This window comes from Hemibagrus wyckioides, linkage group LG11 (assembly GCF_019097595.1).
Source record: "Hemibagrus wyckioides isolate EC202008001 linkage group LG11, SWU_Hwy_1.0, whole genome shotgun sequence".
Taxonomy (NCBI): domain Eukaryota; kingdom Metazoa; phylum Chordata; class Actinopteri; order Siluriformes; family Bagridae; genus Hemibagrus; species Hemibagrus wyckioides.
In genome coordinates, this window is record NC_080720.1 from 26,025,647 (window position 1) to 26,051,664 (window position 26,018).

At 40.6% G+C, this 26,018-nt stretch overlaps 2 protein-coding genes across 3 annotated transcripts; one reads left to right on the forward strand and one right to left on the reverse strand.

Annotated features, from left to right (window-relative positions):
* The first annotated feature begins 367 nt into the window (after positions 1–367).
* On the forward strand, positions 368–19,308 carry tgfbrap1 (transforming growth factor, beta receptor associated protein 1). The gene is made up of 12 exons (XM_058403041.1): positions 368–523; positions 1,974–2,675; positions 3,437–3,631; positions 10,824–10,978; positions 11,082–11,164; positions 12,401–12,742; positions 14,075–14,132; positions 14,794–14,937; positions 15,298–15,444; positions 15,772–15,931; positions 17,018–17,454; positions 18,436–19,308. The coding sequence occupies exons 2-12, from the start codon at positions 1,988–1,990 to the stop codon at positions 18,628–18,630; spliced, it is 2,604 nt and encodes an 867-aa protein (XP_058259024.1). The 5' UTR covers positions 368–523; positions 1,974–1,987; the 3' UTR covers positions 18,631–19,308.
* A 1,281-nt stretch (positions 19,309–20,589) lies between these two features.
* Positions 20,590–25,667, reverse strand: LOC131361647 (high-affinity lysophosphatidic acid receptor-like). 2 transcript variants are annotated; one of them, XM_058403043.1, is made up of 3 exons: positions 25,543–25,667; positions 24,530–24,645; positions 20,590–23,721 (listed from the first exon to the last, which is right to left on the reverse strand). In XM_058403043.1, exon 3 carries the CDS (start codon positions 23,642–23,644, stop codon positions 22,532–22,534), a length of 1,113 nt encoding a protein of 370 aa, XP_058259026.1. In that variant the 5' UTR covers positions 23,645–23,721; positions 24,530–24,645; positions 25,543–25,667; the 3' UTR covers positions 20,590–22,531. The 2 variants fall into 2 exon arrangements, with proteins under 2 accessions (XP_058259026.1, XP_058259025.1); XM_058403042.1 differs by lacking the exon at positions 25,543–25,667 and adding an exon at positions 25,198–25,534.
* Positions 25,668–26,018: the final 351 nt, after the last annotated feature.

The following is a 26,018-nucleotide window of genomic DNA, read 5'->3' on the forward strand; positions in this document are numbered from 1 at the left end:
CTGTTGACCAAGTTTCATAGCTTTACGACTTACGGTTTGGTCTGCACCTTTTAAAAGCGTACTACTACTACTACTAATAATAATAATAATAAAAATACAAATAATAATAATAATAATAATTATTATTATTATTATTATTATTATTAATATTAATATTAATATTAATATTAATATTAATATTAATATTAATATTAATATTAATATTAATATTATTCCGTGTGGAGGGTTGCGTTTAAGAATACAAGTCACGTGACCGGATAAAGTTTCTTCGTACCACCGGAAAATCCTCTCTGTAGTGACAAGCAGGCAGAAGATATGTGTTTCCACCCGTATTCCGACATATTCCCATCCAGTACGCGTGTAAACCAGGAGCCGTTAGCAAGAGGCGTGGTTTGTCGGAATAGCGGTGGGAAGAAGTAGGGCAGCCGTGGGAAGAGTGGAGAGCAGTTAGTGGAAGTGAACGGAGAGGCCGAGGGCCGTTCGCATCATCTCCCATAACATTAGCGCAACGGCTGTGGCTGGGGTAGGTGGTCATTTTCTCACTTGTGACTCGTCACTTGCTTGTAGAGACACGCCGAGTTATTTACAACGACGTTTATTCAGTTAAAGCACTATTATTAGCCGAGAGCTCATTCAGTGATATTGTGCGCTTAAGTTAGCCTTAACTGCTGTCACCCAGGCAACTCTGTCCACTATCGCGCTAAATGACTGCAAAAATAACAAGTGTGCCACTGAAATGTGGGACTGTTTTTAATAATGATCGAGGTTCGCTTACAGAACATGGTGAATGTTTATCGTAGATTATTATAGGGAGCTAGGCACAGGCTAGTATTTTGGTAGCTAGCTTGCTAGTGGTTAGCAAGCTGCTTCACAACTCCTGAGCTGTGCCGAAGTGTCAGTGAGTTAAAGCCAAACAGGACACGGTGGAATAGAGTGAGCAAGATGGAGATACATGCCAACATGCCACAGGTTGATGTATTGTGGTTTAATGATGGACAGCAGGTGATCTAGTTGTAGCTAGCTAGTTCGCTTTAGCTCTCCAGTGAAGCAGCAGTAGAGGATAAGGATGCACCGATCTGATACTGAAACTGATACTGATATACTGTAGAGTACCGATATCGGGGCAGGTATTGTCCGAAAACAATCGGATTTGACATGCTCTCTTATAGAATGACATTTCCTAATGATCAGGACAATAGAGAGAGATCTTACACTGAATATAAGATCCAGTTTCTTTGCACATCAGGTTTGCCTGTAGTGGAGCTCGTGAGCATTGAGTATCAGATAATATTTAGGGCTCTGATATCAGGGTTCCATCAAGAAAGGAAAAATGTGATGATTGTACTGATTCAAACCTTATCTTAACTTATCAGTTGTAACTTACTCAACACAGAGGATGATCTTTTTTAAAATTGAAGCGTTGCTGATGTGCTCTGATTTTCAGTTCCTGTTTCTACTCGCTTACATTCTCCTTCCTCACAGTTTTTTTCCTCTCTGAAACTGGGCCTCATCTTGTATAGGGCACTGTTTACATGGTTGGTTGTTTTTGTAGTCTTTTGATTTTCTCTTTAAAATCTTAAAATATTCACCAGGCAATATACGTCAACTCTTCTGTTGGTTTCCATGTGTTTAGATGTGTCTTCTGTCCATCTTTTTAACTTTGTTCGCTTCTCTCTGGTTTGTTTGATGGAGCCACTTCAGCCATGTCAATTCGGCCCATAGACCTGAATCCAGACTCCAACATTTATTCCTGTTTGTTTATTTGACACAGAATAGGCAAAGATATTCCAGTAAATGCAAGGACTGTCCTGTCACAAATAAAACTTAAAGTGTGTTAAAGGTAACAGTCTGATTGGATATTCAGTGTACATTAGTCTTAAGTCTTTGTTTTTTCTACTGTCCTTATATTAAAAGCAATAAGAACTGTTAAAAAGGTGCACTAAAGAGTAACTTTCTTCTCTTGTTCTGTGTAGATGTGAAAGGCAGCATGAGCGTGAAGGCCTTCGAGCTGGTGCCCGCTGTGGAGCGGGAGCAGTTGGCTGGCGATAAGACACGTGTCGGTGTCGAGTGCATCGAATGCTGTGGCCAGCACCTGTATGTGGGCACCAATGATGGCTTCATCCATCACTTCCTGCTGGAGGAGCGCACCACAGCTAAGGGCCAGCTGTCCTTCAGCTCACAGAAGCTCCTACACAAACAGCTAGGCCTCAAAAAGCCACCATCTGAGCTCAAAGCTGCCTCGGCCCTAGAACGCCTCATCGTCTTGTGTGACGGTGTCATCTCGCTGGTGGATATGGTCACTCTGGAACCAGTGGCATTTGGAGGGACCAAACTGAGAGGCGTGACGGTGTTCTGCGTTAACGAGAATCCGGTGGGAGCCGAGCCTTTCTGTGTGGAGATGGCGGTGGCTTCTGCGAGGCGCCGCGCTGTACACATTTGCACTGTGCATGAGGACCGGGTCCAGATCCTGAAGGACGTAGCCACACCTGATCAGCCATGCGATCTCAGCGTGGACGGCTACTTCCTGTGCCTGGCTCTTCCCACACGGTATGTGATCCTGAACTATAGCTCAGGGGCCTCGCAGGATCTATTCCCCTACGACAGTGAGGAGAGGAAGCCCATTGTCAAAAGGATTGGCAGGGAGGAGTTTCTCCTGGCTGCACCAGGTGGCCTTGGTGAGTTTAAACCCGAAATATCAAGAACTTACCACCGACTGTGATTTTTCAGGAGCTATCCGGGGAGTCACCAGGCTGTCAAGGGAGCTGAGCATGTTAACAAGGAATTTCTGACCGTGTCCTATACTAGAATAATCATTTAAATCATATGTATAAGTAACAAGCACACGATGGCAAGCATGTCAATCTTGATTGTAGACAGCAGCATTAGTTTGAAATGTAACGCTTTGGAACCCTATCTGTCAGAGACACAGTTGAGAGAGCTGGACTGCCAGTCTCTCATAGTGATGAAGCAAATTGCCACTGGCGCCACTTTCAGCAGGTCATGCAACAGCATTGTGGGTAATGTGGGAAACTGTAAGTGAAACTAAACCGACGTATCAATGAACAACTTGGGGTTTCATTATAAAATAAATCTTTGAGGCCATTGAATATCAAATATTTTTTTATAAATATTTAAACAGAAGTCGTTAAGAGTGGTTGCTCTCTTAAATGTTCATATATTAGGTGGTAGAGCTTTATTCCATGCCGTTCAGTCAAAATGTTTACATACTCTGTGTCTTAGCACTTGTTTAAGAAGCCCTCAGTCATTTCAGGAAGTGCAATATCTTCAGGTGTGTATTTCAGCGGGCAACTGCTTTGATTACGCCCAAGTGAAACATTTCATCGGATCTTTTGTGAAGGTGAACAGCCCCAATTGATGAGTCATACTTGTGTCCTCTCTCTCTTTTTCTCTTGCTCTCTCTCTCTCTCTCTCACAGGGATGTTTGCTAACGCTGAGGGCATCTCCCAGCGTGCTCCTGTCAAGTGGTCGGAGACTGTGATTGGTGCAGCTGTGTGTTTCCCATACGTGGTGGCTCTTGACGAGGGCTTTGTAACGGTCCACAGCATGCTGGATCAGCAGCTCAAACAGACACTCTCCTTCAGAGAAGGACACATCCTGCAGGACTTTGAAGGTAAGGAGTCCATTCTACTTTGTCTCCTGAACATGTTAGTCTCTAGGCTCTTGCTATAGAAAAAAAGCTACATGATTTGACAATGCCATTTCATTTTATTTTGTTACCAGACCTGGCAACCTAAATGTTTTGCATATGAGCTCTGAAGTTTAGCTTCATGTGTACTAGTATTGAGTTATCACTCAGAAAGTGGACTTTTTCTCCTCTGTAAAATGAAGAATGAGTCAACCTTCCTGGGAAACAATGTGCTCAGGTGATTCACGCTCTTACCTATCATACTTCCTGGAAGCCCCGCCTCCATCCCTACAATCTCACTGAGCTTTTAGGACTCATAGGGCAGCTTCAGTCTCTGCCAGGTATTTTTATTATTGTATGATCAGCATAGATATTAGACTCATAGATATTATCTCGTAACAGTTAACTATATTTTAAAAAGAGTGAACACATCAAAAACTTACATTTATTGGCAGAATCTAATAAAAGCACGGAATTTTGACTACGATTAAGAAGATTAAATAGGCCTTCAATGACGTGTAAACAATTTATATTCACTTATATTCATTGAAACAGTTTGCTCAAGCTTGAGAAATTTTTTTGGCCTTTAGAACCGGCCAACATCCAGCTTTCCAGTATGCAGTTTCCCTGATTGCCTCTGCCCACAAGCAGTCCCCGACTGCACAACCAATAGTATTATTACACCCTCGTCTACTCTCCCTTAAACCTGAAAAAGCCGTCTGTTCTCTGTTACTGTATTAAATGCTTTTGTTAACTAGTCCCCCCCCCCAATATTAACTTATACTAATCCAGTACAGGCACACATTGATGTTAAGAGATTTTCTGCAGCAGAGAGTAGAAGCTGTAATGATTTCAGCTAGATAGAGTGATTCTAAAGTTTTTCTTGTATTCAGAACAGATGCTTGTTTGAGTTCGCAATAACAGCGTCTAATAAGAAAACAAAGCATCCACCATAAGTCATGACTCATCCCCCATAAGCCATTCATTTCTTTTGGTATTTTTTTTTCTTTGTCAGCCCTAAGTGCTGTGGGTTTTATGAATAGACTTGACAGATGAAGCGAGAGTGTTTTAAGCCCTTATGGGTTTTTCACTTCTAAGGGTGTCAGCACTGCTTCAGGAGGTTTTGCCAAAGTGCTGAAGCGAGTTTCCTTGTAGAACAGCGATCGATTGTGCAGAGTGAGACATGGACAATGCAGCAGATACAGAATGCATTACTAACACGCATATCTCCTGTATTCCTAAAATCATCTACTCGTCATTCAGTGTGTCTTTTCGAGTCGCTGGTGCAGGCAGCAGCATCGTAGCTACTCGCTGAGTCTTCAACAAATGGTGACCTACTTTGAGTTTGTTTCTGTCTCTGATTATTCTTAGCCCTCTGCTGTGCTACTCATGGATTAATCTTTCTGTCATGTTGATGAGTAAGATCGATGTATATTGGTGTCAAGATTATTTAAGGTTTAGATGTTTTTAACTTTTATGTCACGCTGAACTGGTTCATCTTTGTGTGCAACCAGTCATATGGTTTCTTTAAAATTCAATTCCTTAAACGCAGTATAGTATGTCAAAATGCTTGTAGGCTCAAACACTGCAAATCTAATTTCACTGAATACACAAATCTATATTATACCACAGAGTTTTCAATTCTGATTGGTCAGAAGATCTGAAAGACATTTTGGCCAGTTTTAATACATTTCTCTAGTATCAACTCACACAGGGATGTGCATTACATATACTCCACATAGAGGGATAAAAACAAATACGCCTTATTGTTGACACGGTGAGGTTTGCTTTTGAGGGATGTTTATTTAACATTGAACTCTCCAGGTGCTACAACCATCTTCAACCACTAATATTCTGTGTAAGGTTATCCCAACAAAGGGAACAACGTCTCCCATTGAAAGCCAACAGTGTCCTAATTTTATATCAGACTTTTGGTGATCTGTTTTTAAGTCGATTTTTAATTGAACACCAATAATTTAGTAAAAAGAGGTAAGGAAGCAATCTCAAGTCCCCCATGTTTTTTCCGGAAAAACTGTATTTTATTTGTAAGCAGGAAACATACAGAATTGTAGCAACACACTTACTTTGCTTTTGTTTAAGCTGAATACAAAATGAATTTATCGTGTATTTATTCCGAATTAGGTTCCTTATCACCAGCTGCTTTGTACGAGCATTTCTTACCTCTTACAAGTCATAACCATTATTCTTTTTCACTTTAATCCCTGTGTCCTTCACCGTGAACATTACCCTGTAATAAGATAATTCGAGAGTGTTTAGCTCAGTAGGGAGGTTTGCACGGATTAATATGACACAGCATGGATACAGCAGTATTCTAAGAAAGGGAATGCTTTATGTAAACGGATGACTCATCCTTGGCTATGTTAGTGTGAATAATGCTTTATTCAGAACAAGTTAAAAAAGGCCAGAACACTTGCAGTTTTTCCACTACAGTGTTATCATGTTGTAGGATTTAACTTTGAAAGCTTAATGATACTTCTTTGGTGTTCTCGAATGCAGCAACGTATGAAAATGTAATGATAATATTTATAAGATTTATGTTTGAGGGTTTAGCTTGTTTTTCTTTCAACGACAGAATGAACAGGATTGTTTCCAAAGACAGTCGTGCCTCATCCTCGTTCTCTTCAGATCGTAGCAACAAGAGAGGATGAGGATTAGAGTAAAAATGTCTCGTAGTACTCGTCAGCAGGTGCTGCTTTACAGCTCTAGGGTCTGGAGGTTAATGTCTGTATGGATGAAAACATTTATGTTTATGGCATTTGAGAGACACCATTATTCAAAGCGACTTGGAGAAGTGCTGGTTAATACTGGTTTACTAGATCAAGGACAAATAAGACCATCAGTCTAAAACTCTGGGATGTAATAAAGTTAGAAAAGTACACCTTCATATTTATTTATTTTTTAGTGATAGATTAAGTACTTGAGGAAGAGGTAGGCCTTTATATGTCATTTGAGGACAACCGGTTGTTCCAACCAGCTGTTCAGACATCTAAGGGAAGTTAATTCCACTTGCCAGAAGAGTCTTGTTGCATACCTTGCTTGTACCATGAGAGATGGTGAAACCAGTCGAGCAGTGCCGGAGGAAACATTTTGGTGTGTGTTTCCTCTGGGCTCACAACTACATACCAGTACTGCAAGTGGACTGGTTATTCTAAACGGTTCCATTGTTAGCTGCATGAGGAATAAAACTTGGCATGTTGTCATAGGAACATAATCTACAACCGGGTGGATTGATGCAGCGTGGATTGCTGGTATATTTACTAAAGAACAACATCATTTTTTATTATCAGTTAAACATTAGTTGCACTAATGTTGTGGAACAGTCATGAAGAAACTTGTTACTGTTACTGGTTCTTTTTTTTCTTCTCAAAATCCGTGTATCCTCCATAGTCCAAGTCCCAGTGTGAGAAATTCAAATATATTAGAACAAGTGCATTAATATAAACCTGTGGATTGAATTAGAGCTAGCACCACCATCAGAGCTGCCGCTACGGAGCATTAATCACCACCTTCTCACCAATCTGAATTGGTAATGGCATTTTGATGTAATTTACAATGATTGAATTATATTAGTGAGCTCATTAGTGCTCCATTATGTCTCTCTCATAATCTCTCTCTCTCTCTCTTAAACAGTGTCATCCTTGAGCTAAGACTCTGACTTCTCAGGCTTCCTGTACGTTCCTTTTAGCTTTATTTTAGCTCTCAGTGGTAAAGCTGCTCTACAAGTCACTTTAAAGTAAGGAAGTTTGTCATGCTCTAAATATTCACTCTAAGGATGGTAAGGAAGATTCTGGCTTGAACCTGGTAAACTGCCAAAATGAACAAAAATCTCTTTCAACAGTGAGAAATATTACAGAGAGTAACTGAGTATTGCTCAAGTACTGCAACACAATATCTAATTATAAGATGGAGAGCTGCCTGGGTTTGGAGACAGTGGGAATACTGATTACTGTGAATGAAGAATGTTTAAATAGTTTACAGGATGAAACGAACATGTATGGAATGTGATGGTGTAGGTAGGAGTGATATTGAAAAAAAATTGGAATGGACTATGGAAGATGTGCAGAAATAGTAATAGCACCTACACTATATTGGCAAAAGGTTTAGGACGTCTGCCTTTACATGCACATGAATGTAATATAGAGTTGGTCCACCCTTTGCAGCTATAACAGCTTCAACTCTTCTGGGAAGGTTTTCCACAAGGTTTAGGAGTGGGTCTATGGGAATTTTTGACCATTCCTTTAAAAGTGTATTTGTGAGGTCAGGCACTGATGTTGGGCGAGAAGGTCTGGCTCGCACTCTCCGCTCTAATTCATCCCAAAGGTGTTCTATCTGGTTGAGGTCAGGACTTTGTGCAGTCCAGTCAAGTTCCTCCACACAAAACCCACTCATCCATGTCTTTATGGACCTTGGTTTGTGCACTGGTATGCAGCCATGTTGGAAAAGGAAGGGGTCATCCCCAAACTGTTCCCACAAAGTTAGGAGCATGAAATTGTCTAAAATGTCTTGGTATGTTGAAGCATTAAGAGTTCTTTTCACTGGAACTAAGGGCCCAAGCACAACCTCTGAAAAACAAAACCTAAATTGTGGGTGTCCCAAAACCTTTGCCAATATAGTGTATCTATAGCAAATAGTGCAAACAGTAGTTCTTTTAAATAAAGAATGTTTAAAGAAAGAAACAGATTCTCTTCTCAAGTGATGTAAAATCAGCATGGTTTACAAGTACATTTCCAAATATTAGCTTTAGATTAATCAACATACAATCATATTCGTTTGTTAAATCTAAAACACTTTAGCTGCCTAGCTTGTTTAGAACAACATATGGGAGTCAATTTTCACCTCTTCTTTGTCAGACAAGATCGAAAAAGGAAGTATTTTGTCCGGGAAATGAATGCTTAGGGTGTAATACAGCATTATATCTTTTTACTTAAACCTTTCATCTGACTTTCCAAACCTGTGACAAAATCCATATGTCTAAAGTGATATTTGAACCTGTCTTTGCTACGCGCTCAGTCCTGACTGCTTATCTTAGCCTTTCTTTTTTTTTATCTAAGCATGCAGTATTTGCAGGCTGTAGGAGGCATTTATCAGCTTAGAATCAGCCGTGTTTCTCCTTTGTATGGGTTTAAACTTTTAAAATGCCTTTCTGGATGTTTAATTTAAAAATGTAAACACGCCTATCATCGATCTCGATTAGAGCATTTAGAAAATCTTATTATTAACTAAATCAACTCTGAAGATCACAAGGACACAAGGACAAAGGAAAAAAAAAAATATATATATATATATATATATATATATATATATATATATATATATATATATATATATATATATATATTATTTTCAAAAACTTAATGACATGTTTGTTGACTCGGACATTTTATCTCCTCTAGGGCAACAAGGCTTTTTTTGGGTTCTTAACATCCCACTGCTTTTGGAAACTATGAAATGACAGATGGGGATTTTAGAAAGATCTTTTTCACTGATGGAGGTTTTTAGCCAAGAATCTTGTTTTCAAATCACTGCTAGAAAAGATGTCATGTATTTACCCTGTAAAAGTGGCTAAAATTTTGTAGACACTTGTAGGCCATCACACCTACATGCTTTGTTTGAACATCCCATTCCAGATTTAGTCCCTCCTTTCCTGTTATCACAACCTCTGTTCTGGTGGGAAGACTTTTCATGAGATTCTGGAGTCATTTCTGTGGGCCATTCATCCACAAGAGCATCAGTAAGGTCAGGTACTGATGTTGGGTGAATAGGAATAAGGCACAGTCGGCGTTCCAGTTCATTCCAAATGAAAGGTCAATGGTCAGGACTCACAGAGGTAGATTTGTTGGGCATATTCATACTTGAACACGTTTGCGCCTCTTAGTTCCAGTGAAGAGAAATCTTAATAGAGCATACAAAGATATTCTATGCCAACAGTTTGGGAAAAGCTCATGTATAGATGTAATGGTCAGGTGTCCACAAACTTTTGGCTGCTTAGTGTACATATGTGTACTAGGGATGCAACAATACAATTAACCCACGGTTCAATACGTAAATCGGTTTTTACAGAGCTCTTTATTTCCCAATCCGCTATGTAATGAACAGTCACCGTGAGATAACTCTTTGTTAACCGTGAGGTCCAACTATCTGTTGTTAGAGCGAGACTTTATGCTATAGCCAATTTGTTTTCGATGTTGTTGCGCGTCTTTTCGTAGAGGTCAGGAATGACCTTGGTGCTAAAAAAAAACAAAAAAAACAAGAAAAGGACATGTCAGTAGTGTGTACCGCGGGTGGAGAACTTTTATAAGGTGTCAAAAGCCCACATCACGGAAAATGGCTGCAAATCTTTCTCTCGGAACCAGTTGGGCTGGAAGGAATCAGCTAGGGACTGTTGCTTTTTGGATGCCTGTGTTACCTGCTCTGCCATCCTGCTTCCAGACAGTGATATCGCGGGGTGATGGAGCTGTAGATGTGTGGTCATACTGGAAGTATTTCCATGTCAGTATTTAACAGTGCTTGCACACAGTCATTTTTTTGTTTACCGTTTTTGTTTCATCGGCATCATGGTCAACAACAAATCCGAAATGTCCCCACACCACAGATTTGAAAGACGGCACTGCTTCCTCATATTTCTGTCTCACTTCACCGCTCTCCAGGGTTAGAGTGAAATCTGACACCAGCATCACAAGCATGTTTAAGTGTCCCTAATTTTAGCACTCACTGATTGGATATTTACTCGCGGGGAGGCTTGTCTGTCTCAGCGCGTAGACATATACAGTACAGGCGAACACAAAGCGGCGGTTCAGAGAGTAATAAAACACATGGAAATTATTTCAACAAAAAAACGCGGTTCACATACGCGTATTAAACCGTGGAGTTCGTACCGAACAGTTCAATATTATATTGAGTATTGTGGCACCCCGAATGTGTACTTTTCTGCATAATTCTGTGTGTAATGCTTATATACAATATGTTGTATACATTAAGTAGCCAAAACATTTAATTATTATGATTGTAAATAGGAATCTTTTAGCATTTATTTATTTTCAGTAATCTGGGTGCCGAAAATTGACCATTCATAGCAGTTGTTCATATTGTTTGCCAATATCTGACCTAACTGTGTGTGAATAAATAGCAAAAACACTTCTCTCTAACCCATTTTCAGGGAAAGTGTTGTTGGCTTCAACAAAGGCAGTGTATGTGCTGGTACCTCTGCCTCTGGAACGACAGATCCAGGACCTGTTGGCAGGACATCGAGTGGAGGAGGCACTGACCCTGACAGAAGGTGCACAGAGAAACATTCCTAAAGACAAGTTCCAGGTACACTGTTTGAATGTACAGCATCACGTTGTTAATGTTTAAAAGTTTGCATTATTGGTTTATGGATAATGACCGTGCTTGTTTTCACTTTGTTTATTTCCAGATATTACACAGAAGAATTCTCCAGCAGGCAGGATTCATCCAGTTTGGCCAGCTTCAGTTTGCTGAAGCTAAAGAGCATTTTAGGTGAATGCATCATTTTCGTCCTGTAATTAACGCAGTTAGCTGCCACTCCGGGCCCAGATGTTCCAAAATCGACTAAATGCAGTTCATTAACTGCTCCCTTAATCGTCTCTCCCCCAGTGCACCTGACCCAAATGGCTGTGTGCTTAATGAGGGGGACATAAACTTACTGATAGCTGAATAAATGGGCCACGGGATGTTTCTGTGATTGCAAATTCACCATCGTTTTTAGTCACAGATGCTGCAAGAACGTTTTTTTTTTTTTTTTCTCACAGCGTTTTAATAGCACATTAATATTTAATGCTTTCCACTTAATGCAGAGATGGAGATAGAGAGCGTTATGATTGAAATAATAATAATCTAAAAAGCTCTTCTGCACCAGGGGTGTTGACTATGTTTCAATCAGACTCGCATTTGAATATTTAAGGACTTGGGCTAAACAAATGTGTGAATCACCTTTGTGCCACTAACTTGTTAAGTCGTGAAAAAGAATGGCAACAGCATGCACTTTTACTTTATTCCCATTGCATTGTGGTGTTTAAATTATAACCAGAAGTTTTTTTGTTCCATAAAATGAGAAATGGCTCGTCATACATAAAGAGTAAAACTGATCTGGTAGATTATAGGGAGAGGCTACCAGATGCTGACTCTATATGAGGACAAGTCAGACATCTTACAAATGTCTTTTAAATTACTCCTTGTTGTGTGATTTCTTTTTCAACACTGTATTCTGTTAAAGCTAGTGGCATTGTATTATGTGCATTATGTGTCATTTGGCTTCAACTGGGAAACGGTTTATATTTCAGGTTAGTGGGAAAAAAACCCCATCAGTGATCCATTTGAGACGATACTACCCTTTTAAAATCACTGGATGGTAGCGTGCATAGTGGAAAGTGCATAATGTGTAGTATGTCATTTGGGATGCAGCTTAAGATTGTCTGCCATACAAGACCCTGTGCATTAATATAAAGCTGAAAAAGTTCCTAGGTTGTGTTTAACACTTTCCCTAACTTAGTTGCTGTAATGCAAAGATGGAATGTAAAGAGTGTTGAAAGCAGGCTTGCAGGAAATTTGCAGTAATGGCTTGACTTATTACCAGAGGGTGACATTATAGAAGTGCCTTACAAAACTGTAAGGCACTGGAGATATTGTCATTTCATAGGACAGAAATGTAAAAGGTAGAGCTTTAGTACTCAGGAGCAAGATTGGGAATGTGCATTTCTCCTGTGTTTTTGTCAGGAAGGGGCAGCTGGATGTCCGTGAGCTGATCTCACTGTGCCCGCTGCTGCTGCCTGCCTCATCGTCGTTCACACGGTGTCATCCGCCACTGCATGAGTTCGCCGATCTTAACCATCTGGCTCAGGGGGATCAGGAGAAGGTGCAACGCTGCAAGCGCTTCCTTATCAGCTACCTGCGTGAGGTGCGTGCCAGCGAGAGTGCCAATGGCTTCAGGCAGGATGTGGACACTGCACTGCTGAAGCTCTATGCCGAGGCAGGTCACGAGGGCTTGCTGGAGCTGCTGGACTCTGACAACTCTTGCCTGCTGGCCGACAGCACACCCTGGCTAGAGAAACACCACAGGTCAGAAGTCTTTACATGAGTGAAACATTTACATTTGTGATGTGACATCATGTGCCCCAAAAACTAAATTATAAAATGGTACTCAGAAATCCAGAGCTTATAGCTAAATCAAATGAAACGGATCAAATGTTCAAATGTCAGCCACCAGAAGCTTAAGCTGTAGCACTACTATCAGTAAACTCAACCTCTTACGTGGATGTGGTTTCTATTATTTACGCCCAGCTTTAGAAGTATTCAGACCCTTTTGAAGTTCAGGTGCTTTGGATTTTCAGCTTATGGTTGGGTGAAAAAATAGACTTTCTTTTGGTATATCTTTCTAATAATTTGTTGTAGCATCTGTTGATTGATTTGGAGACTTGCTGGCCCCTTAAAGCTACCATCTTCTGCATATCTCAAACTGTGAACCAGTGGACACGGAGCTTTTCACACTGGAGAGTTGTATGGAAATAGAGCAGGCGACCTTTTCCTGTCTTCAACATGTGCAGATTGTGTCTGCTATAGCCAGGGTCCTGTTTTCGGCTGACTGGCATGGAACCCATTGTAGTCTTTTGCTGTTGTAGCCCATGCTACTGGTTCAATGTATATTGTGTTCTGAGATACTGTTCTGCTTACCACGGTTTTAAAGCACAAACAGTTTCTAAAATACTCAAAGCCTGGCACCAACACCTATGTCACGATCAAAGATACTTACCTCATGTTTCTCCCCGTTCTGATACTTCACGTAAACATTACCTGAAGCTCTTGACCTGTATTTGCATCTCCTGCCACATGATTGGCTGATAATAGGCAGATTTGTTTCCCCCCCAGATTTTTTGTGATTTTTTTTTTTTAGCCAATCATCCCTACTTATGTGAAGTTAGTCACTGGTACAAGGTCCAGCAATAATCAAATCATCGGATCAAGTTTCAGGCATAATCCCCATATGTATATTAATCTGGGTCTATTAAAAGGGTTCATTTGGATTCTGTTTCAGGTTCTGTATCTAGTGCATTGTAATGCTGTTTCTATATCAGTATAGTCACTGAAGGGAGCATGGGTCTGTCAAGGCTTACGATATAAATCCCATTGTTCAATAAAATGCCACTCAACACTTCCAGGGAACATTTGTGGTACTATTACTTACTGGGATTCACTGTCAGTTTACGTTGAGACATTGCTATGCAGGAGTTGTCCCCTTCTGCCCTCGGACTGATTGCTGTAGAAGAATCTGCTGTTGCCATGACGACACTGAGATTAAATCGTCCATTAAATGTCACTGTTTGACAGTAGCTTGGCCTTGCCAAGTAGTAACTGCATGTGTGGGAGGTTCAGGCTAATGGTATTTCTTTTCAGGTACTTTGCACTCGGGCTCCTGTATCACTACAATGGCCAGGATGCTGCTGCTCTACAGGTATTCATATACATCTACAAGAACCCATATTCATACAAAGAAAGGGTACTGATTCAGAATGGACACGAGTATTTAATTAATAACTTAACCATTACAGTATAGACAGCAGTTTTCAAATACTGAAATCTCTATTCAGGTATTCCTACATCTATGAGAATATGAATGTATAAATATGAGAATGGCAGTATTTAGATGAGAAAGCAGGACTGCTGTGAAGCCAACATTAAAGCTGTGAAGCAGATTTTACTCTTTTGCATGTGGGAGCAGGCTAGATATGTAGCTCACATGATAAAAGAAAGATTATAAATTTTCTGAATGTTAAAATTCAGCAGAAGGCATATCACTAGTTTTGACTCTATGTTTTGTTTAATTTTCATCTTGTTTTGTAATTATAACTACCTAATCCTATATGTTTAACCTAATATAAAAGGTTTATATCAATATAACTACAAGCTGTCCATTATCCTAGCTTTTGTACTCCAGCATTGTCTTGGCAAGCCTTTATTTAAGGTAGTGACACAAGTCTTCACCCCCAAATGTTCAGAAACGGCTACAGAATATTAATATAGTTGATATTGTTAAGGAGTATGTTATTTTTAAACATGAAATCAATGATGAGTTTCACTATCCTGTGAACACAAACTTCACTTTGTTTTCCTAGTTGTGGGTTCGAGTTGTTAATGGGGACCTCCAAGACTCCACACATGCTGATCTGTTTGAGTATGTTGTGGACTTCCTAAGCTCCTGCAAGAACCTGGACCTTGTATGGAAGTATGCAGACTGGGCCTTACAGAAGGATCAAAAGGTGAGAACATGAGGGTTTTCAATAGGGATGCATCGATACCAATATGATACCTAGGCTTTCTGCAAACATTATGTTTGGTAGATAAGGAGCCAGTTTTAATGAACACGACTGCCAAAACAGCTGTAGGCTATGAATAAAGGCAGGCATCACTTTCAGTTCAATGTATAAATAAATAATAATGTCAGGGTCTTTCAGAGGAACTGGCATAGAATCTGTAATCAACATTTTTCACTTGCAAAAACTGATTTTCAGGGGGAAAAAAAGAGTTCATATAAAGATTCAATTCAGATAAACTATTAGGTCTTCAGTAAACCTGCTGTATTGTATATGATGTGTTGGTTTTTTCCTTTTATGTAATAGCTTGGAGTGCGGATCTTCACTAAGAGACCTGTCTCTAAAGAGCCAACCAGGCAGCTAAATCCAGACGATGTGATCACGTATCTACAGAAGCACAACCAGGCTCTAATTCTGTACCTGGAACATGTGGTTCTAGAGAGGAGGATACAGGTTGGAGCTCCATTTGACTCAGTGTAGCCTATTCAACTGTCATTTACTGATTAATAACAATAGGATACTGTCATAGAGTATTGTGGTTTTACTTTTGCCTTTTGTTTTGATTGCTGTTAGATTAAATAAAGCCGCTCTGTTTAACCCACTCTGTTCAAATGTTGCACATTATTAAAGACACTTTCATTTTTCCTTCAAATTTTTTAGAAAAATGTACCATTAATGACTTTGGCCAGTGAGGTGCTTTGTCTTAGGAATAGTTGAGTCTGACTTACTTTTCTTGCTTCTCACCTGTTTTTTGCCTTCCTTCATCTTAAATATATGCAGAAAGAGAAGTACCACACACACCTAGCTGTGCTGTATGCTGACCGCGTGCTCACTCTCATCCCTCGAACCTCAACCACAGAGGAGCAGCTTTCTTCAGCTCGACAGAAACTGCAGAGATTGCTGAGAGAGTCCAACCTGTACAGAGTCCAGCTGCTACTGGGTGAGAATATATACTATATTGCCAAAAGTTTTGGCATGTCTGCCTTTAATTGCACGTAAATTTAATATAGAGTTGGCCCGCCCATTGCAGCTTCAACTTATCTGGGAAGGCTTTCCACAAGGTTTAGGAGTGTGTTTATGGGAATTTTTTGACCATTCATCTAGAAGCGCATTTGTGAGGTCAGGCACTGATGCTGGACGAGAAGGCCTGGCTCAAAGTCTCTGCTTTAATTCATCCCAAAGGTGTTCTAATTGGTTGTGGTCAGGACTTTGTGCAGGCCAGTCAATTTCCTTCACACCAAACTCTCTTATTCATGTCTTTAGTGACCTTGCTTTGTGCACTGGTGTCTTGGTATGCTGAAGCATTAAGAGTTCCTTTCACTGGAACTAAGGGGTCAAGCACAACCCGTGTAAAACAACACTTGAATTCAATGATTTGGAGAGGTGTCCCAAAACCTTTGGCAATATAGTGTACGTGTTTGAAAATGTTAAAGGAAATTTGAAATGTTTAGAAATTATAATGAAGTACCACACAGTGCTATTATATTCTCAGATCTGATTGGCTAGAAGGTTTTCACAGGTTTATATTAATGCTCTTGTTCTAATAAGCTATTGTTTGTATGGTAACAACAGGGACTTGGATGGTTGATACTCCAGGATTTAAAACAAACATATATTAATTGATATGGTGAGCTTTTCTGTGTGGGGTTTATTTAGCACTTTTGGAAAGAGTCTCCAGTAAAACAGTCAGAGGTTAAACTGTAACTTGACAAGCTACACTGAGGGGCTATAATGATAATCTGTGTCATATCTGTAGCATACACATGATTTCTATGGACAAGATCTTAAATGTTTCCCATAAATGCCAAAGTATTTAGTTTATTGTGACATTTATCCTAGATTACAAAATCATCCATATCTACTAGATAGATGCTTTCTACTATCATTTATTTAGTTGTGCATCTCGTTCTTGTGTATTGTGTATCAGTGCCAAGGTGGTGTATTTAAGATGTGAATATGACTGCAGCATAATAGAAGGTCAGCATGGTACATGAGCACTGAGACAGCTGTCCGTGTCTTTCTTCAGGGAAACTGCAGGACTCAGAGGTGCTGTTAATGGAGAGAGCGACACTACATGGTAAGATGGAGGAGCACGATAAAGCACTACATATCTTGGTGCACCAGCTGAAGAACTCTACAGCTGCACAGGAATACTGCACATGGGCATCTGAAGCTAGTGATCACAAAAACCGTGGAGAAATTTTCCATCAGCTGCTGCGGGTTTACTTGGACCCGGATGTGCCCGGAGGGCCACGGACTATTGAGGCTGTAGACTTGCTGAACCGCCACGCTGAGGTTTTTGATGCCCCAAAGGTTTTGGAACTTCTCCCTGAGGCGTGGTCACTACCATTGCTCCGCCCCTTTCTGTGCGGGGCTGTAAGGGCCAGCATGCACGCTCGCCACACCTCCAAGATCGCACTGGGGCTTGCACGAGCTGAGAACCTGCAGCTACACCGTGACAGGGTGAGTTTATAGGAGTTACACATACAGCTGTTTTGTAGTTTTGCTTAATTTTAGCATCTGCTATATGTTGTGAACATAGTAATAAAAATAAGATTCAACTTTTGTGTATATTTTATTTATATACACTGATCAGCCATAACATTATGAGCAGTGAGAGGTGAAGTGAATAACACAGATTATCTCCTGATCACTTGCTGCCTAATATATCCCACCCACTAACAGGTGCCATGAACATTTTGTCCTCATGTTGATGTGTTAGAAACAGGAAAAATGGGCAAGGGTAAGGATTTGAGCGAGTTTGACAAAGGGCCAAATTGTGATGACTGGATCAGAGCATCTCCAAAACTGCAGCTCTTGTGGGCTGTTCCTGGTCTGCAGTGGTCAGTATCTATCAAAAGTGGTCCAAGGAATGATCAGTGGTGTACCGGCAACAGGGTCATGGGCGGCCAATGTTCATTGATGCACGTGGGGAGTGACGGCTGGCCCGTGTGATCCGATCCAACAGACGAGCTGTTGTTGCTCAGATTGGTGAAGTTAATGCTGGTTCTGATAGAAAAGTGTCAGAATACACAGTGCATGACGGGTCAGGGCAGTTTTGGCAGCAAAAGGGGGACCAACACAATATTAGGCAGGTGTTCATAATGTTATGCCTGGTGGGTATATGAACGTTTTTTACAAGAATTTACAGGATTTTTATAAGTAGCACGAATTTCTCCTGTAAATTTTTCTGCTTATATGAATGATTTACTAATAATTTCCATATCCAGTTTGATGTGAGCACCTGTTAGGGTTGTAGTGTAAGATCGTGTGGTTCATTAGAACCATTAGTGTGTGGTTCTAAGTCATTAGATCAAATGTCTAAAAGCCTGTTGTTAGCAATGTTGGCATCTCTTTATCATCATAATGTGGTATCAGTGCAGTTAAACATTAATGGTTGAAGTTATGCGGGCTTACTTAATTTGTGATCTTCCTTCTGTTCAGCTGAAGTGCCGAGGAGGTCCGATCGTTGTGTCGGAAAAAAAGGGATGCCACCTGTGCCACAACACTTTCAGCGAGCCAGACTGCGTGTGCCTCCCAGGTGGCACGCCTGTCCACACGCACTGTGCCACTCAGAAGCTTAAGGGCTCGCCTACGAAGCGACAAGCAGACCACGCCCACACCAGCAATCACACCTGAACATTGCAGGAAGTGGAACAAACTGCAGGGGGATTCTGCTGGTCCTGGGCCTGAAGAGCTGAGGACAACTGGGTGGAGACGGGCACAGGGAGAGAAAGAGGGGGAGCGAGGAACGAGTGTAGAGACGTCGCACATCTAGAGCGAGAACATTCAGAGCAGTTCAGAGTCAGGATTAAGAGATAAGTTAAAGCATGTGTGGCTCAAGAGAAAGACAAAGTTTTTATTTGAGTGAATGTGTGTGTGTGAGGGGAAACTGAGATAGATATGAAATGATGAGATGCTATTTATTCATGTTCTTTGCCTTACACTTCATTAATTACACAGGTTATGTTTAACTGAGAGAGTTTTTTTTTTAAGAGTCAGTGAGTCAGAGTCAGCGAGTGTGCTATGCTATATTATAACACTAACAGAATGTTTTGTTGGGAATCAGTTCTGTTGTTCCTCGAACAACATTGGATCATTACGTCATTGCATCTGAAATGATCAAACTCTGGAGTGGATGGTTTTCTATAAGCAGAATCCACATGGCTATACTTCATGGATTTTGCTTTATATCTTCACACCAAAGTTGCTCTTTCCGACTATGCCGACAGGGACACGGTTATTGTCAAAACAGATTTCAGAAGATTTCGGACAGATTTACTTCTGTCCGAATAAAAAAAAAACAAAAAAAAAAAACTATATATAGATTTTTAATTTCATAGTTAAAATTTTGGAAGAAAATGAATCATTAACATACTTAAGCTAGATTATTGATATGTGGATATTGGGGGTAAACCCTGACCAGGCAGTTTGAATGAATGAAATATTATACATGGATCACATCCACATTTAATCAGTTTGTTCTTTTTTTGTCCTTCCGCCTGCATGAAAGTAGAAAAACATCCTGTTCCCATTGGAGACTTACTGTCTCTAGTCTCAATCAGATTTCTGGCAAGCTTTAAAAAAAAGTATATTTGGTTATATTCGGATAATGCGTTACTATTCCGTCACACCCTTAGTAGCTATGTGTGACGAGAACCCAAGAACCACTTCTCAAACTTTAAATTCTCTTGTTTTGTTAATCGTCCTCGGAGTTTTATTTAGATTTTTTTTTTTTTTAATGAATGAGGAACATGAAATTATTTTTAAAACAAATTTCAGTCATTGCCAGTCCCCACTCACTAGCTAGCTTACCGCTAACACACTTCCTCTGAGAAATGTGAAGCCACTGCATCTTTTTGCTGCACATGCAGGACAGGAGAACTGTCCGTCCCCGATTGCGCGTCCGGACCAAACGAACTGCAGATATGCCTAAGCACATTTCTTATCAAGTCCTTCGTTCGAGCCGCGAGTCTTATAAATGCTAAGCTGTGACTAATCTCTCTCTTTTTTTTTTTTTATCGAATTAGCATCAATCTTGCAAGATTATGCCTTGTGCTCTACTAACTGTAGTATGTTTCAGAATATATTTTGTGACCTGCATATGTAGAATGGGAATGCATGGGTGCTTATGAAAAAAAGTGTAAGAGACTGGAAGTGAGAGCGACGAGGATGATGCCCCTGGCGAAGACTCGTTCTAAAACCTCAAGCACAGTATAACCACTGCCTACAATGTTAATACTAGACCAATGCATGGGCGGGAACCAAAGACACGCACCTGCTCATGGAGAGACACTGACACCTGCTTATGGGACTGCTTCAGGCTCAGCTTTTATTGGATGTAAACGTTTGCAGATTTCACTGTACAAAAATGGAAAAAAAAAAAACAGTGTTATGCATAGACAACCGGACAGACAAACAAACAAACTCAGTGTGTACAGCAAGGAAAATGAGAACAACGTCTTTTACATCTTTTAATGTCAAATCTGTGCGATTGTTTTGACAATGTCTATAATCCAGGGCCAGGTTTTCCGAAAGCACTGTAGTGTTACGATGATCTTGATGCATATGATGAACAGCTTGTTTTTGAGAAAACCGACCCTGAATGTCTTCATGCAACCGGTCTTACATGTAACTCTCTAAATTCCTCTCCCTGATCATGAATACACCTGACTACAGCCCTCTGACCCTAAATACTGCAGGTTGAATCCACCTGCGTCTTTCTATCCACTCGAGTATTTTCTAAATGCATATCTCCTCGTGTACATACTGTATTTATAATTGTTTGTCGCTTTGTAAATTGATGGCCGTGTAGTTGGAATGTACAAATGTAAAGATGTCCATTTTAATAAACATGACTGCTTATGTTAATGGTGAGTTTTTTTGTACACAACTTTGAACTAATATTTACGTGTGTGTTGCAGCCTTAAAGGAAAAACTCCACCCTGAAATGTAATTATGTGCAATTTTTGGATGTTTATGGTGGTGGCCAACTCAGAATTCTATTATGTATGAAACTATGGAAGATCACAGGTTAATTAGAAAGATTAATATGCAAGTCATTCAGAGTGGATTTCTCCTTTAATAAGAGCAGAGTGGAGTCGTGAGAGAGAGAGAGAGAGAGAGAGAGAGAGAGAGAGAGTCATTTAAAGGCTCAGTTTTATCAGCAGGCCAAAGATACCTCAGATTACATCTATACCCACTTGTATGTGTATTTGGTTAGGGCTGGACGATAAGAGGGTATGATATCAATGAATCAATATCGCTATATAATAACATCCTGAGCATCATCAGGGGTATATGTAATCCTATCGGTTTCCTTAAGATTTCAAAACAAAATGTCTAAACTTATAGCTGTAAGGCAAAGTTTGTATGCAATAAATGGATTTCTTAAAGGAAAAAGTACCTCTATTTATAATCTGACTTTTAGTAATAATAATAAAAAAAAATGGAAGTGTTGGAAAACAGCAATCCAAAAAAAAAAAACAAAAAACACAAGGCATAAATAATGGGAAAGTTGTGCCATGCCTCTCAGTCTCCTGATCATCAGACCTGATGTAGGCAGTGTGTGCGTCGAACAGAGAGATAAAACATCAAGGTCAAGAAGAATGTGCAAGATCCTTGGCTCTGCAGAACCACATATTACACTGAGGTTTAGTATTAATGGTGGGTTTTTTTTTAAAGGCAAAGGGTCCACAAGTACATACACTGTATACTTGTATAATAGCAGAAATCTAATGAGAAAACAGATCACCCTTAAAAGGGATATGTAAACGTCTGAACTGGTAACGTGCATTCAGAATACTGATACTGTTCATTAAATATCATTTTACACTTAACTGTATAGGTGTTTGTTTTGTAAGTGGCTCCATTGTTTTGTTGGTGCTTAGGAAATAGAATGATTTATCAACCAAAATGTTGTTATATCTTCAAGTATAGCAGTATGATATTTTTTTGTCAAGTTACACATCTGTAAGTCTGGTATAAATATAATTCCAAGCTCAAAATTACAAGTTCAGATTTTCAAAAGCACATCAAACATTAAATATTCCAAAAAAAAGTCCAAAATGAAAAGCTTGACCTTTGCACTGTGATACTTTTAGATAACCCAGACATGGTCAATGGTGAATCTCTAGCAGCTTAATTTTTGTTTAGAAACAGTTAAACAGCTCATATTAGAAGTATCTTCTTGTGTGTAGTCTCTCACTGCTCCAGGGTTCCTGGTCCAATCCTGAGTTCGAGTTATGTCTGCACACTGGTCTTCCTGTGTCTGTGTGCGTTCCCTCCCGTCGCCCACTGTAAATCATTTTGGTAGGTGGATTGGCTATGATAAATTGCTCCCAGGTTTGGATGAGTGTAAATGTGTGTGCACTGCAATGTACTTGTGTCCCACAGGCTGTGTTTCCACCTTAACACACCTAGTGCTCTAAGGACAGTCTCCAGGTCCACTGTTACCCTGTCTAGGATCAAGAGGTTACTGAAGATGAATGAATGATTCTGTATGTCTAAAGATCTGAGTAGCATCATAGAAAAAGTCGCTTCACATTGCTGACTGGCTCTCAGCGCAGACGTAGATGCTGCAGGGACGAACCCTGGGCCCACCGCGTGCCCTCAGCCTTGGCATTCTGAAGCTCCTCGGCACAAATTCGTCACAGGCCTCACGGAACTTGCGGATCCTCCAGCAGTACACCACAGGATTAAACACAGCCTTCATGTAACTGAGCCACAGAGCCCCAACACTCGCTGCGTAAAACTCGTTACTCGTGTAGAACTTCTGATTGAAAGCAGCCAAGAGGCCGAGTGCCGTGTGAGGAAGCCAGCACACGGAAAAGCCAACAAAAAGAATAAGGATCGTGGTGAAGGCTCGCGTCTTAAAGCTGACGTCCACGCTGAGCTGCGGGGGGCGCCTCATGACCGGCAAACTCACTTTTCCTCCGTGTTCAGGACTGGGAAAGGTGTGGTTGTGGACACGCAAGGCGTTGCGGCGCACTGTGTTTAGGATGCGCAAATAGGAAACCAGCATGACGCTCACAGGCACGAAAAAGACAGCGTTGACCAGCAGCAGTGTGTAGCCACGGTTAGGAGACTCGATGTAGCCTAAAACGCAGCGTGAAGCTTTAAGAGTTGGTACGCTGCCAGCAGCTGGCAACGCCAAGCAGAAGGAGAGCAACCAGGAAGCGGAGATGAGCAGGCGTGCACGACTTGGGGTCAGCTTGTCTTGCCGCTGCACGATGATGAGAAAACGGTCCACGCTGATGATCAGAAGAATGGACACGCCTTCCAAAACAAACAGCCAATAGAGCACGAGCGTGATACGGCAAAAGTCCAGTCCGAAACGCCAATCGTCGGACACCACGGTTACAGCAGTCACGGGCATGCAGAAGAGTGACAGCATGATGTCACTGAAAGCCAGTGTGGCCAGTAAGAGATTGATGGCAGAACGCATCGCCGGCTTTTGATAAACTATGAGGCAGACGATGGCATTTCCAAGAAAACCGATGCCGATGATGACCACCATTATAACAGACAGCACTACCTTCAGGCTGATGGGTAAAGTGGAGTTTGTAGTTTCCTGAAGCCCAGTGACATTTGTTACATATCTGAGTGTGTGATGTTCTGGTAGCCCACATCCTGAACTGATGTTGCAGACCATCGTGATGCTGAAGAAAACAGGAGCAACTTTAATCCAGTCGGCTTCCTTCTCCTTCTATGATTTCCATTCTTCGACATCTAGAGGATTGAGAATAAGAGAGCAGTTCTATGTTACAAAAAAATCTGACTAATAACAAGAAGAAAAAAAACGCAACAAAACCTGGAAAAAGTAATTGTAATTATATTTTCCAGTGGCTTCTAAGCTCCAAAGTTGAAACAGACTAGAGGATTTGGGTTATTCAAACATTTCCTTCCCCATGAAGAGCTACTTTTAGTTCCAACCTAAATCTAATACTGCTTTCAAAAAAAAAAAAAAATCCAGCTTCACCGTACAATTGGTAAAAAAGTACCAGTGGAGTCGTGCTGGTCAAACTGGTAGGCCATCTTTGCCAGCTGGAAATTTGTCCTCTCAGGTCCTAATTTTACATGGTGTAATTTCATCTGTCTTTAGATTACTACTTGCCACACAGTATGAGATGTTCCCAATAAAATTTATAAAAGACTTCACCATGTCCTCCTTCATTACACTGCCTGATTTATGTCAGTCAGTTGCAATAGCACTAAATCATTGTGCATCCAATCATGTTCTAATAAGACCAATTACAATCCACTACGATCATTTTATTTTACAATGCAAAATCAGTCTGAAAAATCCTACCGTGTAAAATCGGCTTCAGCTTACTTTTGTTATTTCCTTAAAAAACAGCACATCTACATAGAGACACTGTTTCTTTTCTACAAAAACTGACCATCTGACCAAGACTGTCTTCCAGTTTGATCAGCTTGGCCGAGCCGGATATTTCCATAGGCCGAAGACCTCTGAAGTGACTATAATGTGAAAGACATACGACGAACATATTTCTATGATATATGTGTAGGATCATACCATAAAACACAGCTTGCTTCATAACAGCAATGCAGTGCTGTCTGTCTGTGATGCTGATCCACAACCGCATCATGGAGGATGATCAGAGAATGCTCTTCAAAAGAAGTGTCAGCGCTCTGAAAACACAACACACACACACAAAACTGAAGAAGAGCAGAAACACACACACAGGTTTTGTGCCATGAAGGAATGAAGATGTTGAATTCCTGTCCCTTGCTGCCAAGGAAACTGGAGAGCAGCTCCATGGCAACAAGAGCTCTCAGGGTGAGAAAAAGTATATCCAAAAATAGTGCTAACTGCATAGCTGGAGGCTTTGACAAGCAGCACACCTCAGCCTGGGAAAAAAAATCTTAAATTTTCATTGCAATACACAATCTGGTTTGTTTATTTTCTGGAAACAGGATATCGACAATATTAACGAAACAAACGCTTTAGGCTATGTTATGAACAAGACCGTAAAATCCGGTTGTGGTCTGCCACAGAGTCTCGCGAGATTTTACAAAACAAGCGATTTAGTGCCTAGAACCTGGTCCAAAACCGCACTACTGCAATAAATAGTATGTAAAAATTACTATACCCACGTTCTCGGTGTACTAATTTTACATACTATGTAGTAGGATAGTATGTGATAGACCTAAACATTACATACTTTTAGTATTAACACTCACCTGTGTCTGTTCGCGCTTGACGTGATTTGGAGTCTAACAGCTTAGGTTTGGTTTCCCTCGCCGTCTAACAAGGCGACAGACTGGTAGTTCAGTCAGTTTGCCATTTTTGATACTCTACACAATGTTGCGTCCGTCATGCCATCAAAATAAACAAGAAAAACAATAACAGAGAGGCGTGTGAGACATTTCTGGCTCGGGTCATTCCTCAACAGGCATCGCGCGTGCTTTCTGGCTGAAGCGTGAGGAAAGAGGATGCGCGCGCCGCAGACAACACACAGGGACATGCACCGGGTTCGTCACTAACATTCCGACCGATAAAAACCTTATTTTCGTTTAAATACTCACTGAACTTCTGTAGGGTTTTATCCACTTCCTGTCACTGAGCATCTATGTCCATCTTGCAACTATTACGCCTGATTCCGCTGCAAAAAGACTCTCTGTTCCCGGAAGAGTGATGTGTCGATTCTTTGAACCGACTCTTTAGAGATGAACGTTGGGAGCCGATTCGTACATACGAGTCATTTTTTCCCCCCAGTAAAGGCGATTTTATTTCCATTTGCATGGTAATGTATGCTGTAGTTATATGTATTACAGGAGACGAGCACTGTAAATGGAAAGAAATCTTAATCACAGTGAAGCACAAAGACAGCAGGCATAATAAAAATGAACGCATTTATACTTTCTGTATTTGATGAATTGCAATGCAATTTTGTTGAGTAGAAAGTAGAATATAATTTCGTAAAACAGTATTACTTTTAGTGTGGCAAAGAAGAAGAAGTAGAGGTCATAGACGTCCAAACTTTTTTTCTGGTTTATAACAA